The sequence below is a fragment of the Anopheles bellator genome, chromosome 2, assembly GCF_943735745.2.
Source record: "Anopheles bellator chromosome 2, idAnoBellAS_SP24_06.2, whole genome shotgun sequence".
Lineage (NCBI taxonomy): Eukaryota > Metazoa > Arthropoda > Insecta > Diptera > Culicidae > Anopheles > Anopheles bellator.
This window is the reverse complement of record NC_071286.1, coordinates 75,346,401-75,366,279: the sequence shown is the minus strand read 5'-3', so window position 1 is coordinate 75,366,279 and position 19,879 is coordinate 75,346,401. Positions and strand designations below refer to the sequence as shown.

Below are 19,879 nucleotides of genomic sequence, written 5' to 3'. Positions count from 1 at the left end.
ATATAAGGAAAAGTTATTTATTACGCAAGGACAAGGAAAACTATTCTTTATTCAAGGAAAAATCACCCCTCACCTTATTATTTCAGGATATTTGCTTCGCCTTTTGTTATCGTCGCATTCTGAACACGCATCCACAACAAACGGGTCACCCTGTGTATAGGGCAGAGCGATCAACTGTGGCCTCGGTCATGTGTTGCAGCTGTCAAAACGAGCTGTCAAAACGAGTCAATAAGCAAATCGCAACCTTCCGGAACCGATAATACACCGTTCGCAGTACAAAAATAACGGCCCTAAGGACGAACCAGGAGGCCAGACCACCCCGTCACCGGAGAGAGAAAACTAACGTGTCGTTCCCGGTAAACATCCTGCCACCCGCTGAGTAATATGTTCCGAATGCTGAGTGCGCTGGTGAGGTCTCACTTTAAGCTGCTGGCCGCAGTCTGGCTGGTGTCGGTGCTAGCCGGCCTGGCCCCGGTCTGTCCGGTCGGTGCGGAAAAGGAAATACCGCTGACAAAGTTTAGCCAGGATGTGGGCGGTTACGGGGCCACCATGTCGTTCCTCTACTGGTAACATTCCGCGCGACACACGGCATCGAGTATCGATCCGTCGCAGCTTACGCGCACTTGATGCAATTAACACCTTGGCTATTTGCAGCTATTCGTGCGGGTACCGCAAAGCGTTCGATGACTACTACAACATTATCCGCGAGAAGTACCCGGAAATAACGATCCGCGGTGCCAACTACGACCCGTCCGGGTTCAACATGGTGCTGTCGAAGGTGCTGCTCGTTACGAAGCTGCTGCTCATTGTGGCCCTCATGTCCAACTACGATCTGGGCCGGTTCATCGGCAATCCGTTCGCCGGCTGGTGGCGCTGGTGTTTCAACAACAAGCTGTACGCGTCCATGATGATCTTCTTCCTGGGCAACACGCTGGAGGCGCAGGTAGGTCCGGCGAAACAGAGGGCCAGGGAGCCAGTAATAATGCCAGACTGTGCGCTTTCCTTTCCCGTCCACTATCGAAACAGCTCATCTCGTCCGGTGCGTTCGAGATAACGCTCAACGATGTGCCGGTTTGGTCGAAGCTGGAGACCGGCCGGTTTCCGGCGCCACAGGAAATGTTCCAGATCATCGACAATCACTTGCTGTTCGCCAACAAGATTGAACCGAAGCCGGACTTTGTGAAGTAAGCCGCCGTGCGGCGCGTCCTGTCGGATGCCGTGTTTCGACGACGCACGCCTTCCCTATCTGGGGGATCCTGTTTTCTGTGTATTATCATTTGTTCTGGCCTGTGGCCGATTCGGGCATTTCGGGCAAGGTTATTGTTTTAATACGTTAAACGCGCACCGGTTTCCCAGCGTCACCGTTGTGGTCGCCAGTGAGAAGAGTGATCGGATGTTGTGTATTTTGTATTTCTTTATTCTTTCCTATCACAATACTCTCAGCGTGTGTTGGTCTGTCCGCGAAGTGAGTAAATCGCTGGCTAGGGGACGGAGACAAACCGTAATCTACTGCAGTGCAGGCTGCACTAGGCTAGTCTTATGGCAATCTATTCGTGGGAATTACACCGTGGGTTGTGTGGTGGTGCGGTGCTGTGGTTGGATTGAATAAAATAAATTAACAAAACATAACTCGGGCTCTTTCGTGTTCGTCGAAGGGATTGCTAGGGGAGCGGACCTATTAGCATAGTGATAAGTGCAGCGAATGATAGGGGGAGGACGATATGATAACACAGCTCCACGGCGTTGGAAGATGCGTGGTGGATGAGAGGCATAATGCTGATAAGGGAAATCTCTACCCAACCGAATGATTCACTCGGATTGAACGGTGAGGTTTTCGATGGGCTGACTGTTGAATCCATCAACACTATGAAATGCGCACCCTAGTAACCGATCAAAGGACTCCAGAGTCTTCTTTTCGTTCAATGGCTTGCTACTGCCCGCGATGAGCAAGGAAGTTGGAAGTTGTCACAGCCGAACCCAATCAATCGATTGGCGAAACACTCCATCAAATACATCCCTGCGCCTCCCAGTGTATCAACAACTCGCGGTGCCCCCTTTGCCCGGCAGGATTCAAGGAACAACCGAGCCCTCCGAGGCACGGCTCGACGCACATTCAAGCAACGTGCATGTGTTTGTTGCGCTACGCGAAAATCAATTACCGATCCTTGCCGACGTCTGCGCCCGCTGTATGTGTGCGTGCGTGCGTCTACACAATCTGTTTACATACTCCGCCCGGTTCCGCCTGTTCCAAAATAGTAAACCCTTCGACCGTCTCCTTCGCGTGTTGGTGTGCGGCCTCAAGGATCGATAGCGACCGGACCGGATAGCGAAGGATCGATAGCGAGAGAGAGGGTGGCGCACAGTCCGTGTGTTGGTGAGCACGAACCGGAATTGGGTCGGCAGGGGTGAGTTTTCCCGACGCACGCACACCAGTGCCCGACGACTGGCGCTTGCGGAAATAACAGGGAAACTGTGGTGACGATGACGACGGGACTTTCCACGGGTGCGCTTTAGTCGCACCGAGGGTAACAATGTGCACGGACGTCTCTCACGGCACGGACGCACGGTCGTCACAGAGTGAGTGAGAGAGCAAGAGATCGGAAGGTGCTAATCTGTGGCCGCAAGTGGCCACTGGTGCGCGGTTTGTGGTGTCCAGCAGTCCAGCATCACCAGTGCCTCGGGCGGGCTATTCTGAGGTGTCCGGGCCGTGGTCAGGTGTAGGTTTTGCATAACCTTCTCTCCCAGCCCCAGCGCGGCCCACCGTCAACAGCGTCGTTGCACTTGGTTCCACAGCCCAACACACGGTACAGAGGAACCAATCTACTGCGCAGCAGTGCGTCGACGCGACGGTCCTCGCAACCTCCGCCGCGGACACCCTCTTGGGGCGCGCGACCCGTGAATCGAGAGAGAGAGAGAGGGCCTGCTGGCTGCTGTCCGGATGTGACGTCGTCCGTGTGCTGTCCGCGTCATTTCGAATGAAACCAACAGGAAAACTAAGAAGCCAGCGTTAAGCAGTTTTACTAAGAGTTACTCTCCCCACTTGACGGATGAGCTACGACCGAGGAGCAACGGTTGTGTCGTAGTAGGCCGAGGGAAAACCCAGAAGACGGTCGCCTGCTGTGTGTTTTACCCGGGGGGAAGCGAGGAGCGGAGCGCCTCTGGGGACGTGGTCGTGGACGGTATCCGCATGACGTTGATACTGGTGCTGCTGTTTCTGAAGAACATTTGCGTGTTTCTCAACAAGCTAGTGCTGCGCTGCTACAACTCGTTCCTGATTCACCCGCACCACCACCCGGACGGTGGCAAGCACGGCCACGGCTGGGGCGGCGGCGGAGGAGGCTGGGGAGGTAGCGGTCCCGGAAGCGGGCTCGGGGTACGGCCGCGCCGCAACCGTCGGAACCGGGCCGAGCAGCTACTGATGGTGAGCCGGGAACAGCAGCCGGGAGTCGGTGTGCGGCCCGGCGGGCATGCATGAGTGCTAGGAGACCACCGTCTCCGCGTTCGATCCGCGTCCGATCGCCACGCTTCGACTTGGAGCCGTACAGGTTCAGACACTCCGGCACGCTGGACACGGTGAAACTGATCGGGTCGTACCGGCCCGACCGTGGTCCGCTCGCGAACGGTGACGACGACGCACTGATGACTATCAACGAGAACCGTAATGTGGGGGGCAACGATGGAGCGCCCGTCGATGGAGCACCGCTATCGGGTGCGTCGTCCACGTCGGCCTCCTCCGTCAGCTCGTCCGAGTCGGGAACGTTCGAGCAGCCGGGGCCGGCCACGGGGGGATCCGGTTCCCCGAGTCACTCGATGGACGCGATGGCGGCGCTCGAGCAGGTCAACAACAATGCCGCCTTCGGGCTGCAGCCACCCCCAGCGTACGACGAGCGGCCCCTGGTGAACGGGTGCGAGGACAAGTGGAGCTGGAACAAGCGGGACCGCTCGAAGGAGGTGTGGCTGAGCGGGGCCAACAACCGGAAGGTGCACTTCCACCCGAACTGGAGCAAGGGCACGGCCGGGATCCGTGGGACGCGCGTCCTCAACAATGGCCGCTACTACTGGGAGATCAGCGTGTCGCAGCGGGTCTTCGGGACGAGGTACGTACGCGTGTTTGTGTCTGTGTTGCGCCCCAGGTTCTTTGTCCTCCAGAAAATCGATAATCCGAAGGTCTGTGAGTACGGGCTCCCTGCGCAATCCGCGCTCGTCAGTCATCGCCGCCGTCGTAGCGTGGCCATGACGCACCGCGTTTCATCGAACGATGGTGATGGTGGCGAGGTCATTGTGTGCGAACCGTTGCTAGGTGTCCCGGTCCGGCCACGCACTGCAACAACCCCATCACATCAAGAGGGAAGCAGTCATGGTCTGTCGGTCTGTACGTTCTTGTTGCTGCGTTCCCTTATCAGGCCCATCAGCCCATTAGCCGTAGGGAACTGTGCCCCCTTCCCGTACATGTGTTCCTTGCGCCATCCTGGCAGCCTGGAGCAACGGGCACAGTGTAAATAGACCTTTTGCGCTTCTTGGCCTGTTCCGGGATGTCCGGAACTTCGCATCGTGGCAGACGTTAGAACCGTTTCTTTAAAGGCCATTCGGTGGGGATCTTGGAACCATTCCGGATGAGGTCTCAGCTAATGAGGCTCCACGCTCAGCTAAAAAAACACGAATTCACAATCGATTACTGTGCATTTTGTACAACGATTATATATCAAACAGACCGTGACCAAACGGAAATGGCGGCCTATTCGAGCTATAGCTGGGACGGGTCACGTAGAGTCCTCTGAAGGCCGTCGCCATCTGTTGATTCATCGATGGTCCGTGTTTATTGTCCAACGTGGCGACGCAATAGCAAGGACATAATGGCCTCGCTTGAACTGAGTGTGTGGGTGGGTGTGGCATCATTAAGGAACTGGCTTTTGCGACTGATTGAATGTCTATAGCCAGACGAAGCGTAACGTAATGTTTTTGGTAATTCAGATTAATGCCAAACTGCTGCGCTTCTGTCAAAACGTTGTTAGCATACGCTTTGTTTACAAACAGAGGATAATATAAGTTCCTATTTGCTGGTTTCTAAAGAAGTTATTTTCTCTAACCCCATCTTTCTCTGCCAAGAACCCAAGTCCGATTCTTGGCCTAAAAACTTCCCTCACAAGGTGCATATAGTCTTCGATTAAACCCGAAACTCAATAACCGTTTTTTCCCAGATTATCTTTCGCTGAACTGAGCACACTGTCAGTAAAACGAACTATTTCGATAAACAACCTTTGCCCGCCTGTTGCCTTCCATTGTTTTCCATCCTTTTTGGCTCACATCACATAGGCTACGGAGAAATCGACTAACGAGCGCGATGCGAAAGGGTCCAGTTGGCCCTTGCCAACGTACGGCCTCCTGATTTATTTGCTCGAGAGCTCCATTGGCGGCGGTAAAAAGTTTCCACACAAATTAAGCGAGCGAGGGCCGTGGAAAACTTCTTTTCCCGTTCAAAAAAACGAGTTCATTTTCGCTCTGTCTTGGCCCCGCGGTGAGGGTCCGAAGGACCACAAAGACGCCAGCGAATCCCCTGGTCCACGGTTTCCTCCGATAAAACCGATCCTTCGCGCAACGGTACACTCGTAAACAGACATTTGTGCCGCCATCATCATAATCAGCATCATCGTCTCCGTAGTACACACTCCGTTGTTTTGCCACGGTCAGCGATTGTGTAATGGAAGCTAATTTTCTCCCTATCGGCGGCCATTTCTCGGAACGTTCGCCCGTTGTTATCGCAGCGGCGCCATTTTTTTGCGAACTTACCGGCGGAAAACTGTATCGTTCTATCACTGCCGCCCTGTGTCCATTGCCGCGTGTTATCTCAGTAAATATTAATCTTCTGCATGGGTTAACCGAAACCGGACGGCCAATAACTGACTGGCTACACTTTTTTGCGTTGCTGTTGCGCTAGACCAACGTGTCCTTTAGAGGTCTCCAGTTCGATCCACGTCAACAACGCCCTGCACACTCCGGGAGCTGAACTGGGCAGGGTTAAGAAAGGACCTACGCTCGGTTGGCCGAAATTTATTCTAATCAAATGCCACTTTACGACGACTGTCCGCTACTTTACCGGTTGGTCTGGTCCCTGGCTCCACACACTATGGGCACGGACGAAAAACAATCGATTAAGCGTTGTACAAGTTTCCGCTTCCGAGTGGCCACCACCACCACCGGCTATCGCCCGTGCTCCGTGGCAAGCGTGAAAAACATTCTTTCTTTCGCTCACGGTCCGGGTCCCAATAACTCCTGATTTCGCCCGTCTGTAGGTCCGCCTCGTCCATGTGTGGTGTGCGGTTCGGCACTTTCCAGACACCACCACTAATTGACGCCATAAATCGTTGTATTTTCGGTACCATCTTTGGCACCCCCAAGCAGGCAACCAATTTATTGAAGAAAATGGCGTCGGCTGCTTCAAGTGTCAGCGAATCGGCCGGCGGCCTCACTCCAATGTTCCGGAGGACCTTGCCTTAACTATGCACCGCACGCGCCCGACACCCGTTTAAAGCCCGAAATGTGTAAAGTGGTGCCCTTCAAGGATCGCGCCAAGAGTTCGTGGGGTTTTGAAAAATGAAAAGAACTTTGATTTACAACCCGCGGTCGGAGGCGCGGTGCCCGGGAAAAATTTAAATTAGGAGAGCACTCAGCTGCTGGGAGAGAACCGCGGGGGCCAGGAGGCACGCTTACGTCATTACGGTAAAAGGTCCTCTCGAACGGGCGTCGCCCGACCCGTTCGGGGGACTGTTAATTCGCGTACAAGTGGTTCCGTTGGCGGCGGCCATGTTTTTGCCTGTCTCCGTGTTTGCTCATGTGTCCGAACAGAAAACTCTCATTACAACACGAAAAATGCTCACATACCGGATGGCAATTTATTCGCAAACATTGCGACAAAACTCATAAGTTGTTTTTTGTGTGGCTACAATTTTTATTGTGACAGTTTCCCGTAATCCAGTTATTTTTAGGTTCAGTTATTATTAAGCAGAAAGGACATTACGATGTAGTCAACGTTAAGGACCGTTTGTCTTACTTAAATAAACTATTACGTAGTTCCCCTTTGGAATCGACGTTCTTTTGCCCGACATGGAGCACTGTCTGGCCGCCTGCGAGTCTGGCCATCGAACGTCCAGGTGCGGTAGCCTGCGCCGCGCAAGGATGGGTTAATATAATTTTTAATTAAAATTACGACTCTTTTTCGCTCTCTCCCTGTATCTCGGTGGGGTGTGCCACGGACGCCAAGTCGTAGACTTACGCACCCAACCCCCCTTAGATAGCCAGAAGAATTGGAAGGATGCCGACCGAACCGACAAACAAACGGAGTTCCATTCCACGATGCTTCCGGAATTACTCCGGAGCTGGATAGTTTGGGCCACTCCACAAGCAACCGAGAGTCCCTGGGGTTTTTTCTTTCTTTTTCGACGGATGCTTCCTTTATTGTTGTTCCAACGACTGCGGGTTGGCTCGCTTTTATGATGGCTCTGCAGGACGCAGATAGACAGCCTCCCGTAGCTCGACTGCTGTAGAGGTGACTCCGTTTTTATTGACTTGCTGCTTATTGAGACGGAAATTTAAGTCAATAAAGTTAGGAGGTCTTGGCGAAAGAGGCTTAACTTTGGGGTCGATTGGTTAATCGGACTTTTATCACCTCACAAGCCGATCCGTGGCGAAACCGGAAACGCGCAAGAGCATCATTCGCCCACCTGGCTCACGCCGGTTGTGCGGCGAAAAATGGTCGTCAAAAATTAAGATATTACGACCTCCAACTCCTCGACTTGGCAACGGAACCGACGGGAGGGGATCCACTAAAGCTGCTTCCATTGTGTAGAAATTGCAGAAAAAGGCTGTCTGCTCTGAGATTCGTTACCTCGCTGGGAGGCGTGCACCCTTCAGTCGTGAAGAGGAACTCCTTTTTGAACGACGTTTACGGCAACGGCCGAATAACTGTCTTGGCGTAGAATTAATTATTCTGAATCGACGGGTTTCCGGCTTTCGGAATGAAACTTCCTACTTCCAAATGGAGCGCCCGGGGACGACGTGAACCAGACTTTCACCCGTGGCACCCAAACACAAAGCAGGGAGAGGTCGTAAGGGGCTCGTGTTCGCACTTATCTAAATGCAGATTTATGTTCGGAATGCAAACGGATTGCAAACAAGCAAGACGCGTTCCCGGCGGCCAACAGGCGAAGCATCCGAACACGGGGTGGTTCTGATTCGAACATCAAACCTCCGACTCTGCTTCCCGGCGATAGCGAACGGAATTATGAATTATGCTTCATTCTAGCCAGCACTTCCGTTCTACGTGCTGACGGTCGGCGGAACGGTGTGTTTGCGTTGCCCACACTCCGTAGCAGAAGTGGTCTGTGTTTGCATGTGACGTGCGGTTGGATTAGCCTCACGTAGAGGATGCCGGGAACATGGAAGCACTATTTTGGCCAGGATTACGTTGACTTCGGCGGGTCTTAAAACGTTCCATTAGAGGTTGTTCCTGCCGAGGAAAGCGCAAATCACAACCGATTCTTACAATGGTGGCATTATAAACACATGCCTTTGGTTTGGCACAAAATCAGGCGACTGGCGGGAAGTGGTTTTTGAGTGGTAAAAAGGTGCCATCAGTGTAACTTTAGTCTTCCTACCTCCGAAACAGGGCGACATAATGGAATCGAGCTACGTTTGAAATATTTCGCGGTATCGTATTGAAATGTTTCGCTAAAGGATCTATTCTTTCACCCGTTAAGAACCCCATTCAGTTACCTCTTCTTGATCACGCTGCCCTGCTGGGTTGGTCCTTGGGAATGTCGATCGCATTCAAAACTCCTTCGCATCCTTGCAGCTTAATATCAATGATTGTGTACCACACTCTTTCTCTCAATTCTCTTCCCGTCCAGCATGATGTTCGGCATTGGTACGAAGAAGGCCCGGCTACACGTCAACATGTTCACCAACCTGCTCGGGGAGGACCGAAACGGCTGGGGTCTCTCGCACAAGGGCCTCCTGTGGCACGGCGGTATGGCCCGGAACTACACGAAGCGCTTTAAGGAGAACCAGGCGACCAAGGTTGGCATCCTGTTCGACGGGATTGCCGGCACGCTGACATACTACAAGGACGACATCTGTCTGGGTGTGGCGTTCCGTGGTCTCAACGAGGTAGGTGTTGGGGCGTATGCTTCGTGGGTCCGGATGTCCTCTTCACTAATGGCTCAACCCGTTTCACCCCACCTAGATCCGTGAACCACTGTACCCGATCGTCTGCTCGACGGCGGCCAAGACGGAAATGATCCTGACCGAGACGCGGCGCGATTTCGTGAACCTTCAGGACCGCTGCCGAGCGGTCATCATCAAGCACATCAACACGCAGGAGAAGCTCGATCGGCTCGCCCTACCGTACTGCATCAAGAACTATCTGGCCGAGGCGATCACGGACAGCAGCACGCCGTTGCGACCGCTGGAGCTGCACATGTCGGAACAGTACCTCCTGTACTGAGGCAGCCCCACAACACAGAACAGCGTAGTTAAATTGACCTATTAACTATTTGTATTTGCTGCCGGCGCAGTGCTTGGCCGCCGCCGACCGGTCCCATTTGGTTCGTTGCCTTGTTTCCCGGGGCCCCACCCGGGTTCCGTCAGCCTTAGGTTTATTAGGGACGAGAAGTGAACGGCCATCTTGCAGGGACGTTCGGCCCCGTAGCGCCACCCAGCATCCGGTTCCTTAGGAAAACGTGCAAAACGACGGTGTCAACGGAATTTGGTTTTCGCGTTTCTTTGTTATCCTTTTCTATTGTTTGCAACCCGATTCGTGTCGAGGCAACAATCGATACGGAGCGTATATCGCAAAGCGAGTGAAACTCTAGTCACATTCCCTCTAGTCACCACCTGGCCACCGAGGGTCACCGATAAGCCATACTTCGTCACCATTCCGACGTCGGGCCGTCAGAAACACTGGCTGGCCCCGGCTTTAAGGTAAGCTCGTTAGTTTCGTAAGATTAGCATAAATGAGGGCGCGCGTGTGAATGGCGGCCCTCGAAAAGGTTGAACATCCAAAAGCCGGCAACTCTCGGCAGTTAACAGAGACACTGCCGCGGATCCGGATCTGTACATAGCGATTTGCTAAACCGCACCAACCGTTTCGCGCTGGATGCTGGCCAATGGAAACCAAAAATCAATCCCGCCACCATCGGGCGGGTTGAGTGTAAAAAACCAAACCAAACATTAAAAAAAAAAACATGTGGCAAACAATTGTAGTTCGCAAGTAATCACGAGTGTGTACGTGAGTGTCCGTGGACGTATGTGTGCGGTGAGTGTGGGGAGACAGATTGCGTGAATTGTGTGCTGTGAATGTAATTCACCGAGGCGCACGTGCGGCCCTCGGACCGGCGACTGGCTTTAACTTTGTTTATCGATTTTTATTTATGCTTCCCGAGTCAAAGCTTTCGCCAACTTTATACTAAAAATAATGTGAGCCTCATTTTCCACTTTGTTGTGCCATTCGCAAGTGATAGCCACTATTTGTGGGGACTTTTTGTTCTATGTTTTGAATTTTAAAGAAAATATTTATTGCAAGTTAATGGTGTATTTATTGTTCCTTTATTTAAAGTTGTTTTCTTCAAGACTTCTGTTTTTAGATCGTGACAGTCGTGTGTAGATCCGTGAGAACTGAGCGCGTGTGTGAATTAGGGATTCAAAATTTTAGGAATTTATAGCACGTCAAACGGGACGACAGGAGGACATTATTCGGTAGATTTTTGGAAGTCGTGTTGTCCCCCAGTGCCAGTGGGCGGCGCGACGCGCATGACAAATTCAAAAAGAAACCAACCATACAAAAAAAAAATCAAACAAAGAGAAACACTCTTTTTATACGTTCACGTGTATCGTTTTATGTTTCAAAATTTTTAAACGGGACACCGATCGGGTTTTGGTGGGCGGCCGGCCACCGGTGCGTGCTGCCGCCAGCCACTCGCGATCGCGTTCCCAACGGAGCACAAATGTAAACTATGAATTTTGGAACTTAAGGATAGTGAAAAAGGAAAAGGAAATAGGAAGGGATAAGTAAATTAAATAGTAAACATTTAAAAAAAAACAACAATAATTGGAGGTACCGTTTTCGGCGATTAAGCAAGGTTAGGCAAAATTTAATCATAAGAAGAGCACTTCCGGGTGTAGAGGCGGCCAACGGTCGATGAGGGATGAGAGGGTAACTTTTGTGTATGGAAAGCCCCCCCCACCTGAGGCCCATGAGGCTGTGGCCTCCAGGTGCGCGGGAGCTGCGAGGAATCGCCTGGAGGGCCCCTCCAGAAGCACTCGTACACCTTATCAACGAACAGGACACACCTTTGGCTAACTGGTTTAGGCGTAAAATTATCATTAAATCGTACCGAATAATTGGGATTGGCATCAATGATTGAGTGTGTATGTGTGCGTGTATATGTGCGTGTGTGTTTGTGTGTCCGTTGTGAGAAGAATTGCCGGTAGGATCGGGAGCGGAAGGACGAAAAGGACGTCGTCGTGCGCGGCGATCGCGTGAGACGTTGCGAAACAGTATTGACAGTATTGTGTGTTCCCGTGTTTGTAAAAGGATACTCTCCGTGCTGCAGAATCTGTTTGGGTGAGCGCACTGGGTGGCAAAAATTTAGCATTAATTTTCTTTATGCCAGCAAAAACCGAAACCATAAACTCATGATCGGGACGAAGCGAGGATCTCAATACGCACACACAGATACAGTTCAGAAACGGAACGAGGCGGAGAGTAGCTTAATTTAAATGTGTCTTCTCTAAGTGTGAAGCCAATTACTTTTCCCCGAATTTGGCCCGAAACTTCATTTGTCGCCTTCCAAACGAAATAATGAAGCAATGAGCAACGTGTTAACCAAAAATAGGAATAGGAAGGAAGCATATACATTAAATTACCCAGTAACTAAGAAAGACACCGGATCCATCGAACTGCAACGGAACGGGCCGGTGGTTTAGATGGAGAAGAGGTGTAAGATAATTTTGCGCGGTTTGCAAACGTAGAAACGAAAACGAAACACAGTTTCCAACCATATACTATAAAGTGTACCATAAAGTTAGCCAGCGTAGCCAGGTGCAGCATGACTATTTATTACAGTTTGCAAACAGACGAGACACGGGAGAAGGGAAGCTAAAATTCCGTAAACTCACTGCTCTTCCGTTTACGGTTCTGGCCGGCGCACAAGCAGGGAACATATTTATTGCTCGAGCATTTGGTTGCCGCTTATCCTCTGTAGTTAGACTTACTTATCATTCCATTCCCCGCCCGGCCCGCCGGCAGAATCGGTAGGCCATCGAACGTGCAATAGTGGAGCAAGTGTGGCTGAGTAAAGAATTTAATTTGTACATGTTTAATTCGCGGTGACTAAGAAACTGCACGATTGAACAAAAAGAAGCTATATTCCTGTGCGCAGGTCTACAGCTCGGTTCACGGAAGTCCTTTCCACTGCGAGGAAAGCGAAGGAGTTTTGGCGGGTTTTTGTGCAACCAGACAGCTTATTCTGCAACGATGAAAATTGGTTCTCGGGGCTTATCGTAGCGGAAAGCTTACCAAGAAATTGTACGACCAGTTGGGCTACAGCATGTGCTACGTAAAATAAATTCAACAATGAACTGATGTACACCACCGACTGCGCCATCCTTTTCGCGAAAGAATACTTTCACAGTCGATCTTTAAACGGTTGAAATGAAATTTCGAATCATCCAGCGGCAGCTAGGCTGCGTACTTTTGAACACACGCATCATGACGCAGCCAATCAACTGTGGCAGCTTCGCTTCGACCGCAGCTGTCAAACACGAAACGTCATCGCAGCCCTCTGAAAGTGCTTCTGAAGAAAATGGCAAGTCGTGGTGGAAATCGTCGCTCCCAGCCAGTGGATAATACCATCGCCTACGTCCAGTGCGATGGCCTGGTAAGTGTTAATCGGCGGACCGGACCACGGCGGACACCATTCTTATCGAGAATGGCCACATTATGCACGGATTGTTTCGGAAAAAGTGTCCACCGTGCCGAAGCTTTGCAGCCGTGTCATGAACGGCGTTCCATGTGCGGCTGTTTGTGCGTTGACAGCTAACCCTTCGGTGCTAACGATTCTCTTCACACTTTCGCAGGCGGCGATGAAAATGGTGAAACATTGCCATGAGGAATCGTTGAACAACATGGAGGTGGCGCAGGGTGCGTTGCTCGGTCTGGTGGTCGACGATCGGCTCGAGATTACCAACTGCTTCCCGTTCCCGAAGTCGGACGAAACGATCGACGAAGAGGAGTACCAGCTGAACATGATGCGCCGGTTGCGGCACGTGAACGTTGACCACTTTCACGTCGGCTGGTACCAGAGCGCCGATGTTGGCAACTTCCTGTCGAACACGCTGCTCGAGTCGCAGTACCACTACCAGACCAGCATCGAGGAGTCGGTGGTCGTGATCTACGACACGCAGAAATCGGCCCGCGGCTTCCTGACGCTGAAGGCGTACCGCTTGACGCCGCAGGCGATCGCCATGTACAAGGAGCGCGATTTTACGCCCGAAGCGCTGCGCAACCTGAAGGTCGGGTACGAAAACTTGTTCGTCGAGATCCCGATCGTGGTCAAGAACTCGGCCCTGTGCAACATCATGATGTCCGAGCTGACGGAGATGGTGCCGGAGGAGGAGGGTACGCACTTTCTGGATCTCGGCACGGCCTCGGTACTCGAGAACCATTTGCGCTGCATGATGGACCGGGTGGACGAGCTGAACCACGAGGCTACCAAGTTCAACAAGTACCAGCAGGCCGCCATTCGGCAGGAGCAGGAAAAGCACCGGATGCTGGCCAAGCACGCCCAGGAGAACGCGGCCCGCATTGCCAAGGGCGAGACGGCGGTGCCGGAGGAGGAGATCAACAAACTGTTCCGCCCGATTCCGGTGCCGACACGCCTCAATCCGATGATCGTGTCCGGGCAGATCAACACGTACGCGCAGCACATTTCTCAGTTCTGTTCGCAGTCGCTCGCCAAACTGTACATGACCCAGGCGCTTCAGAATGCCAAGGAGAACAAGTAATACGCTTGATTGTGGCAGAATTGAAAGGAAAGCACGTGACCAATAATCCCCGACACCAGGAGCAACCGCCAGCAGGCAGCAGCAGCAGCAAACGAACGTTCCAAGCGGTTCACACTACGTTAAGGAGAGAGTTGTGTCCCTAGCGGAGGGCCGGAGTGTGAACTATTAAAGTAATAAAATGAATCCACCTTTCGTAGTGCTTCTCTTCGTAAAACAGAGGAAAAGTACGGCCAGGTGCGGGTCAAACCAAAAGCGCTCGTGTATGTTTTCTTGGTATCGACTTTGGAATTCAATCGATTTTTATGCCTTTTCCATGTTCAGTACGAGTTTCTTTTAGGATATATTATACAAATGTCGGGCATGCAATAGTACTGGAATATTGCAAGAAATATTGTTTGGCCGTTTCATGCGATGTGCATGAAACGGCCTGGTCGACGTCGCTGATGCTACCTACCAGTCGCTCCTGTTCCCCTGGTAAAATTTCGGGTTTTCGGGATTCGAATTTTTTAAAAATTGCTTACATTTTTCGGCTATTTTCGCTATTTCCCTAAAACTGCCGAAGCAATCCGCGTGAAATTTTGCACAGCGTAGTTTTATGACGCCGGACAGTGAACGCAGCACAGTTTGGCCCGCCCACACCTCCAAGGAGGGGGGCTGCCATACAAACGCAACATAAAATTCAGTACAACTCGGGTTTTTTCGAAGCATATTCAGCTCTGAAACGCCGGATAATCGAGAAATGAGGTGTAGCGACGCATGCCGGGAACAGCTAGTAGAAAATAGATGATACTTCACCGGAACCCAACCCAGCTCATTCGTAATGCTTGGGGCTTCTTTCTCGCATTCATGTTCATTTTCTACCAAAATGTTCGCGGTCTTCGGACTAAGGCTTCAGAAATGAGACTTGCCTCTTCTGAAGCTAAATTCGACGCGTTGATGCTTGCAGAAACGTGGCTCATCTTTCCGTGTTGCCCTTATAAATTCCCTCAATTCCTCTCCGTCTGTTTTAACTGAGTCTCAGGATTTCCCCACTCTCTGTGGTGGTTTCTATGCTTCCTTATTCTTTATTTTTCCTCTCTCTCTCTCTCTATCTCTGTTACACTTAAGCTCTCTTCTCTTTGTAAATATTTAGGATTAAGTTTCCGGGTCTAGCCTTATGGCAAACCTTGGTTGAAATAAATTAAATTAAATTAAATTAAATTAAAATTAAAATGTTGTGCGTTTAATAGTTTTATTAATGTTTCATTTTATACATGTCAATTCACTAGTAGTATTCTAATTTTGGACACTCTTAAGCCTAGAAAGACTTTGTGCGACACGCAGAGAAATGGTGTCTACTTCACCGTGACTCAGACGACCTCCCGAAAAGCTGCTTTGGGTCCTTTTGGCAACGAAAACAAGCAAACAGTAAATGTTGTTTCATAACCTTTTGTGTTGTGCGCTGTGTCAACGAAGAAACTGGCTACAAAGCTAAAATACGACGCAGCTCGTCGCTGTTGGTACGATGATCGGGCACGAGATCGATCGGTTTCTGGTGTCGCTCGTCCTCGATCCTCGACAGAGTGGCACTGTGGCTGACCAACCGCTGGCAGCAGCTCAGGTGACCCCCTTCGGCCGCACGATGTAGTGCCGTGCGTCCATCGTTGTCCCGTCGCCCCGGATCGGCTCCACTAGCCAACAATTCAACAACGATTTCAACATGCCCTGAGGATGCGAAGAGTTTGTTATTTCGTGGGCTAAGTTTGGACCGGTGAAATCCTTACCCATCATTGCGGCTCTATGAAGCGCGGTCACACCACCGTTCGTCACCTCGTCCACCCCAAGGCCGGCGGCCAGAAGCAATCGGCACGCATCCAGGTGGCCACTACGGGCGGCGTAGTGGAGAGCGGTGTAACCGCAACTATCACGATCATGCAGATGTCCTTTGGTCACTAGCGTACGCAGCCGATCGAGCTCGTTGTTCATCGCTGGAAGGCAGAATCAGATTGGTTATATTAGCAAAACACGCAAGACTATTCTTCTTCTTTCACTTACCGGCACTCCATATTCCACGGTCAAAGTCAAGTTCGTCCAGGGATTGAACGGCTACGGCTCCACTCTTCGGCGGACACTGGTGTCCATGGCAACCGTGTGCCATCGCCCGTACAAGCGCGCACAGTTCTCTGTTAGCAACCGGCAAATAAACATCCAAGCAAGCGCAGCAGCGGCAGGCAAAACAGGAAAAGGATTCGGGCGCGAGTCACAATGCTTGGGGGCTCGAATCAAAGCGAAATTCCAAAAGCGCTCGGCTTCAACTCGTTATGAGGATGCTTGAAAGGATGCTGTCAGTTGCTCAAAACGCAATCAAAACAAACCGGCGCACTGACAGCCTGCTGAAACGCGTTCCGTCAGCTGGCCCCATTATTCGGGCATATCGATTGGTCTTGTGTTCTTTGGTCCGTTTCCTTCGCGGCCACTGTTGGTCAGATTGTCGCGCTCAAACAGCGAAGCCGACGTGTCCAGGTATGGCTCCGGATCGCTAAACTCTTTCCGCATCGTCCACATGTACTCGTTGTAGTCCTGTTTGACCGCCGTCGACGAGGAAGCAACCACTCGGTAACCTAGGACCTGCCGAGCGAGACGATGATTGGAAATGTAGCGTACATCGATCGTAACGACAAAAACGACAAAACTACTAGCGCCATCTATACGACGGAAATAGAATTCCTGGCGCGTCAACAACCGCTGGCCACACGCGCTGTCAGCTGTCAAGCGACACCCCGAACGTCAGGGTGACAAGGCGAACGATCGTCCTCTTTTCATCAAACGACTTCAGGCGAGAACAACGTGTTTTTCTGAACTCTGCATTTATCTGAGTAAAAATAAAAAATAGCAACATCAACGCTAAAACTGGTGACCCCGACGACTCTCGGGTAAGTGCAGAACGGTCAACGAACGTGAAATGAGCAGTTAAAACACGGTGCCACGACGAAACCGCACCGCCCAAAAAACCACGAGGTTTCAACGAACCAACGCCGCGCATCCGCCATTTTGCTATGGCCCGCACTTATCCCAGTTTTAGCAACACCGACGCTAAAACTGGTGACCCCGACGACTCTCGGGTAAGTGCAGAACGTCCAACGAACGTGAAAACGAGCAATAAAAACACGGTGCCACGACGAAGCCGCACCGTCCAAAAACCACGAGGTTTCATCGAACCGACGCCGTACATCCGCCATTTTGGACGCCACGTGCCGACGCCGAGTCGCACCATCTCGATTCGCCACTGCCCAAAAAATCTCGGTAAAATCAAACAGCGATGTTGTCCCACTCGCCCGATCGAGAGCGAGCACCCCAGCGGAAATGCTAGGGGCCGCACACAGACGCCAAACGTGCAACGCGCACCGGCAACGACGGGGCGATGCTGGTATCATACCAAGCACGGCAACGAAGCCACCAAGTGTCGCCTGCCATGCGATATGGCGAACCGTTCCTAGGCACGCACATCGGGACACGGGTGTCGTGTGCACGCGCTCACCGACACCAACGCCGCCACCCGGTTGTGCATTGACGATCGAACAACGGGCACGAGCTTTTTAATCGACAGCGGCGCCGATCTCTCCGTCATCCCACGAAATCGCCACGCAATCGGGGTGCAACCAACGAGTGTTGCACTCGTCGCCGCCAACGGAACACGCATTCCTGTATACGCGGACGTAACCACCGCCATCATCGGAGCTGATTTCCTCGCTCACTGACTACGACGCCACCGCCCGGATCGGCATACAACGCGACGATAAAACACCTCTCACCTGGACATCAGCGACATCGGAAGCCTTCAACGATTGCAAGGAGCAACTAGCGAACTGCGCTCTCCTAGCACATCCGGTCGCATCAGCTGAGCTCTCGCTTTGGGTGGACGCATCAAACACCGCAGCAGGAGCTGTTCTTCATCAGCTGGTCGATGGTTCACTAGAACCACTCGGCTTCTTCAGTAAAAAGTTCGACAAGGCCCAGCAGCGATACAGCACCTACGATCGCGAGCTGACGGCGATGTTTTTGGCTGTGAAACACTTTCGGCATTGGCTTGAGGGACGCCTTAGCCATGTCTATACAGATCACAAGCCAATAACGTTCGCGTTTCGCCAGAACGCGGACAAAGCATCGCCTCGGCAAGCCAGGCAGCTCGACTACATCGGCCAACATACGACCGATATACGACATGTCCAAGGGAGAGAGAACGTCACCGCTGATCTGCTTTCTCGCATCAACGCCTTAAATGCGAAGCCAATCATCGACTTCAACGCCCTCGCCAAGGATCAAGTGACCGACGAGGAATTGCAACGAGTGATTTCTGGCGAGTTAACCACGAGCCTGTCGCTAAAACGATTAGTACTTCCAGGCTACGAACATCCATTGTACTGCGACGAGCAAAATGGACACGTACGACCGTACATCACAACAGCCTTCAGAAGCCGCTTCCTTGAGGCCACGCATGGACTGCACCATCCAGGCGCACGTGCCACGGTCAGATTGATGACGTCAAGATTCGTCTGGCCGAGCATACGGAAAGATGCAGCCCTCTTCGCACGAAACTGCCTACAGTGTCAACGAACGAAAACGACACGACACACCAAGGCGCCCTTAGCACGCTTTCCAACGGCAACGAGCCGTTTTGCGCACATCAACATCGATCTGGTGGGACCGTTCCCGCCGAGCAACGGCAATCGTTACTGCCTGACCATCATCGACAGATTCACCCGATGGCCCGAGGCTATTCCGATACCAGATATGACAGCGCCAATCGTCGCCCAAGCGCTACTATCGAATTGGATAGCACGTTTCGGTGTACCCCAATTCATCACGACCGACCAGGGGCGACAATTCGAATCGACTCTCTTCGAAGAGCTTCTCCGAACGATCGGTACAGCGCACTTCCGAACCACCGCGTATCATCCACAAAGCAACGGGCTTGTGGAACGACTGCATCGAACGTTAAAAGCAGCCATCATGTGTTGCGACCCAGTCCACTGGACGACCCATCTACCGTTGATCCTTCTTGGATTAAGGACAGCAGTAAAGGACGACCTGGGAGCAGCACCAGCCGAACTCGTATATGGGACGACGCTCAGAATACCGGCTGAATTCGTCAGGGAATCAACGACACCTATCAGCGACCCGACTCCCGAATTCATAGTCAGCCTACGAAACGCGATGAAACGAATTCGCACGACTGACACCAACTGGCACGGACGACAACGAGTCTTCGTGCATCGTGATCTGGCTAACGCAACGCACGTTTTTATCCGCAACGACAGCATCCGACCATCGCTAACACCGCCATACCGAGGTCCATACGCCGTCGAGAGGCGAGACGCTAAATACTTCATCATCAACGTCAACGGAAAACCCACCGCAGTAAGCATCGATCGACTAAAACCGTGCTACCAAGCGGATTCCAGCGACGACACTTCAAGCGACGCTACCGCAGCCAGTCGCAGCGGCTCAACGAGCGACGAAGCAACGACCAGCCGCCCGACGACATCACCGTCACGACCGACACCAGCTACTAGGGATTCATCGCCGATCACCCGGTCTGGACGTCGCGTACATTTCCCTCTACGCTTCCGCTAGCCCGGCGATTCGGCTAGCAAGGGGGTTATGTAGCGTACATCGATCGTAACGACAAAAACGACAAAACTACTAGCGCCATCTATACGACGGAAATAGAATTCCTGGCGCGTCAACAACCGCTGGCCACACGCGCTGTCAGCTGTCAAGCGACACCCCGAACCTCAGGGTGACAAGGCGAACGATCGTCCTCTTTTCATCAAACGACTTC

The 19,879-nt window shown here is 52.1% G+C and overlaps 5 protein-coding genes across 5 annotated transcripts in view; 3 read left to right on the top strand and 2 right to left on the bottom strand.

The window, feature by feature from the left end:
- The first annotated feature begins 235 nt into the window (after window positions 1-235).
- Window positions 236-1,619, top strand: LOC131211455 (thioredoxin reductase-like selenoprotein T homolog CG3887). Its single transcript, XM_058204922.1, has 3 exons — window positions 236-566; window positions 655-943; window positions 1,027-1,619. Exons 1-3 carry the CDS (start codon window positions 385-387, stop codon window positions 1,186-1,188), a joined length of 633 nt encoding a protein of 210 aa, XP_058060905.1. The 5' UTR covers window positions 236-384; the 3' UTR covers window positions 1,189-1,619.
- Window positions 1,620-3,411: 1,792 nt separating this feature from the next.
- LOC131211454 (SPRY domain-containing SOCS box protein 3) lies at window positions 3,412-9,603 on the top strand. The gene is made up of 3 exons (XM_058204921.1): window positions 3,412-4,097; window positions 8,904-9,162; window positions 9,239-9,603. The coding sequence occupies exons 1-3, from the start codon at window positions 3,472-3,474 to the stop codon at window positions 9,497-9,499; spliced, it is 1,146 nt and encodes a 381-aa protein (XP_058060904.1). The 5' UTR covers window positions 3,412-3,471; the 3' UTR covers window positions 9,500-9,603.
- Window positions 9,604-12,823: 3,220 nt separating this feature from the next.
- On the top strand, window positions 12,824-14,302 carry LOC131208499 (eukaryotic translation initiation factor 3 subunit H). The gene is made up of 2 exons (XM_058201273.1): window positions 12,824-12,932; window positions 13,132-14,302. The coding sequence occupies exons 1-2, from the start codon at window positions 12,858-12,860 to the stop codon at window positions 14,056-14,058; spliced, it is 1,002 nt and encodes a 333-aa protein (XP_058057256.1). The 5' UTR covers window positions 12,824-12,857; the 3' UTR covers window positions 14,059-14,302.
- A 928-nt stretch (window positions 14,303-15,230) lies between these two features.
- LOC131211315 (ankyrin repeat domain-containing protein 39) lies at window positions 15,231-16,422 on the bottom strand. Its single transcript, XM_058204733.1, has 3 exons — window positions 16,093-16,422; window positions 15,822-16,025; window positions 15,231-15,762 (listed from the first exon to the last, which is right to left on the bottom strand). The coding sequence occupies exons 1-3, from the start codon at window positions 16,193-16,195 to the stop codon at window positions 15,521-15,523; spliced, it is 549 nt and encodes a 182-aa protein (XP_058060716.1). The 5' UTR covers window positions 16,196-16,422; the 3' UTR covers window positions 15,231-15,520.
- Window positions 16,423-16,448: 26 nt separating this feature from the next.
- The window catches only part of LOC131211317 (uncharacterized), an 8,057-nt gene continuing 4,626 nt past the window's right edge, over window positions 16,449-19,879 (bottom strand). The window contains exon 4 of the mRNA XM_058204734.1: window positions 16,449-16,665. Within this exon, the coding sequence (XP_058060717.1) occupies window positions 16,459-16,665 (207 nt within the window). The 3' untranslated portion in view covers window positions 16,449-16,458. The remainder of the gene's footprint in view (window positions 16,666-19,879) is intronic.

What these genes read in the sequence shown, in the direction of transcription:
- LOC131211455 (XM_058204922.1), top strand. Translation starts at nt 385, where the DNA reads ATGTTCCGAATGCTGAGTGCGCTGGTGAGGTCTCACTTTAAGCTGCTG. An exon ending in ACCATGTCGTTCCTCTACTG is followed by an intron (nt 567 to 654) that starts GTAACATTCCGC and finishes GGCTATTTGCAG; the next exon opens with CTATTCGTGCGGGTACCGCA. An exon ending in GCAACACGCTGGAGGCGCAG is followed by an intron (nt 944 to 1,026) that starts GTAGGTCCGGCG and finishes CTATCGAAACAG; the next exon opens with CTCATCTCGTCCGGTGCGTT.
- LOC131211454 (XM_058204921.1), top strand. Translation starts at nt 3,472, where the DNA reads ATGAGTGCTAGGAGACCACCGTCTCCGCGTTCGATCCGCGTCCGATCG. An exon ending in CAGCGGGTCTTCGGGACGAG is followed by an intron (nt 4,098 to 8,903) that starts GTACGTACGCGT and finishes CTTCCCGTCCAG; the next exon opens with CATGATGTTCGGCATTGGTA. An exon ending in CGTTCCGTGGTCTCAACGAG is followed by an intron (nt 9,163 to 9,238) that starts GTAGGTGTTGGG and finishes CACCCCACCTAG; the next exon opens with ATCCGTGAACCACTGTACCC.
- LOC131208499 (XM_058201273.1), top strand. Translation starts at nt 12,858, where the DNA reads ATGGCAAGTCGTGGTGGAAATCGTCGCTCCCAGCCAGTGGATAATACC. An exon ending in ACGTCCAGTGCGATGGCCTG is followed by an intron (nt 12,933 to 13,131) that starts GTAAGTGTTAAT and finishes ACACTTTCGCAG; the next exon opens with GCGGCGATGAAAATGGTGAA.
- LOC131211315 (XM_058204733.1), bottom strand. Translation starts at nt 16,195, where the DNA reads ATGGCACACGGTTGCCATGGACACCAGTGTCCGCCGAAGAGTGGAGCC. An exon ending in CCGTGGAATATGGAGTGCCG is followed by an intron (nt 16,026 to 16,092) that starts GTAAGTGAAAGA and finishes TCTGCCTTCCAG; the next exon opens with CGATGAACAACGAGCTCGAT. An exon ending in TCATAGAGCCGCAATGATGG is followed by an intron (nt 15,763 to 15,821) that starts GTAAGGATTTCA and finishes TCGCATCCTCAG; the next exon opens with GGCATGTTGAAATCGTTGTT.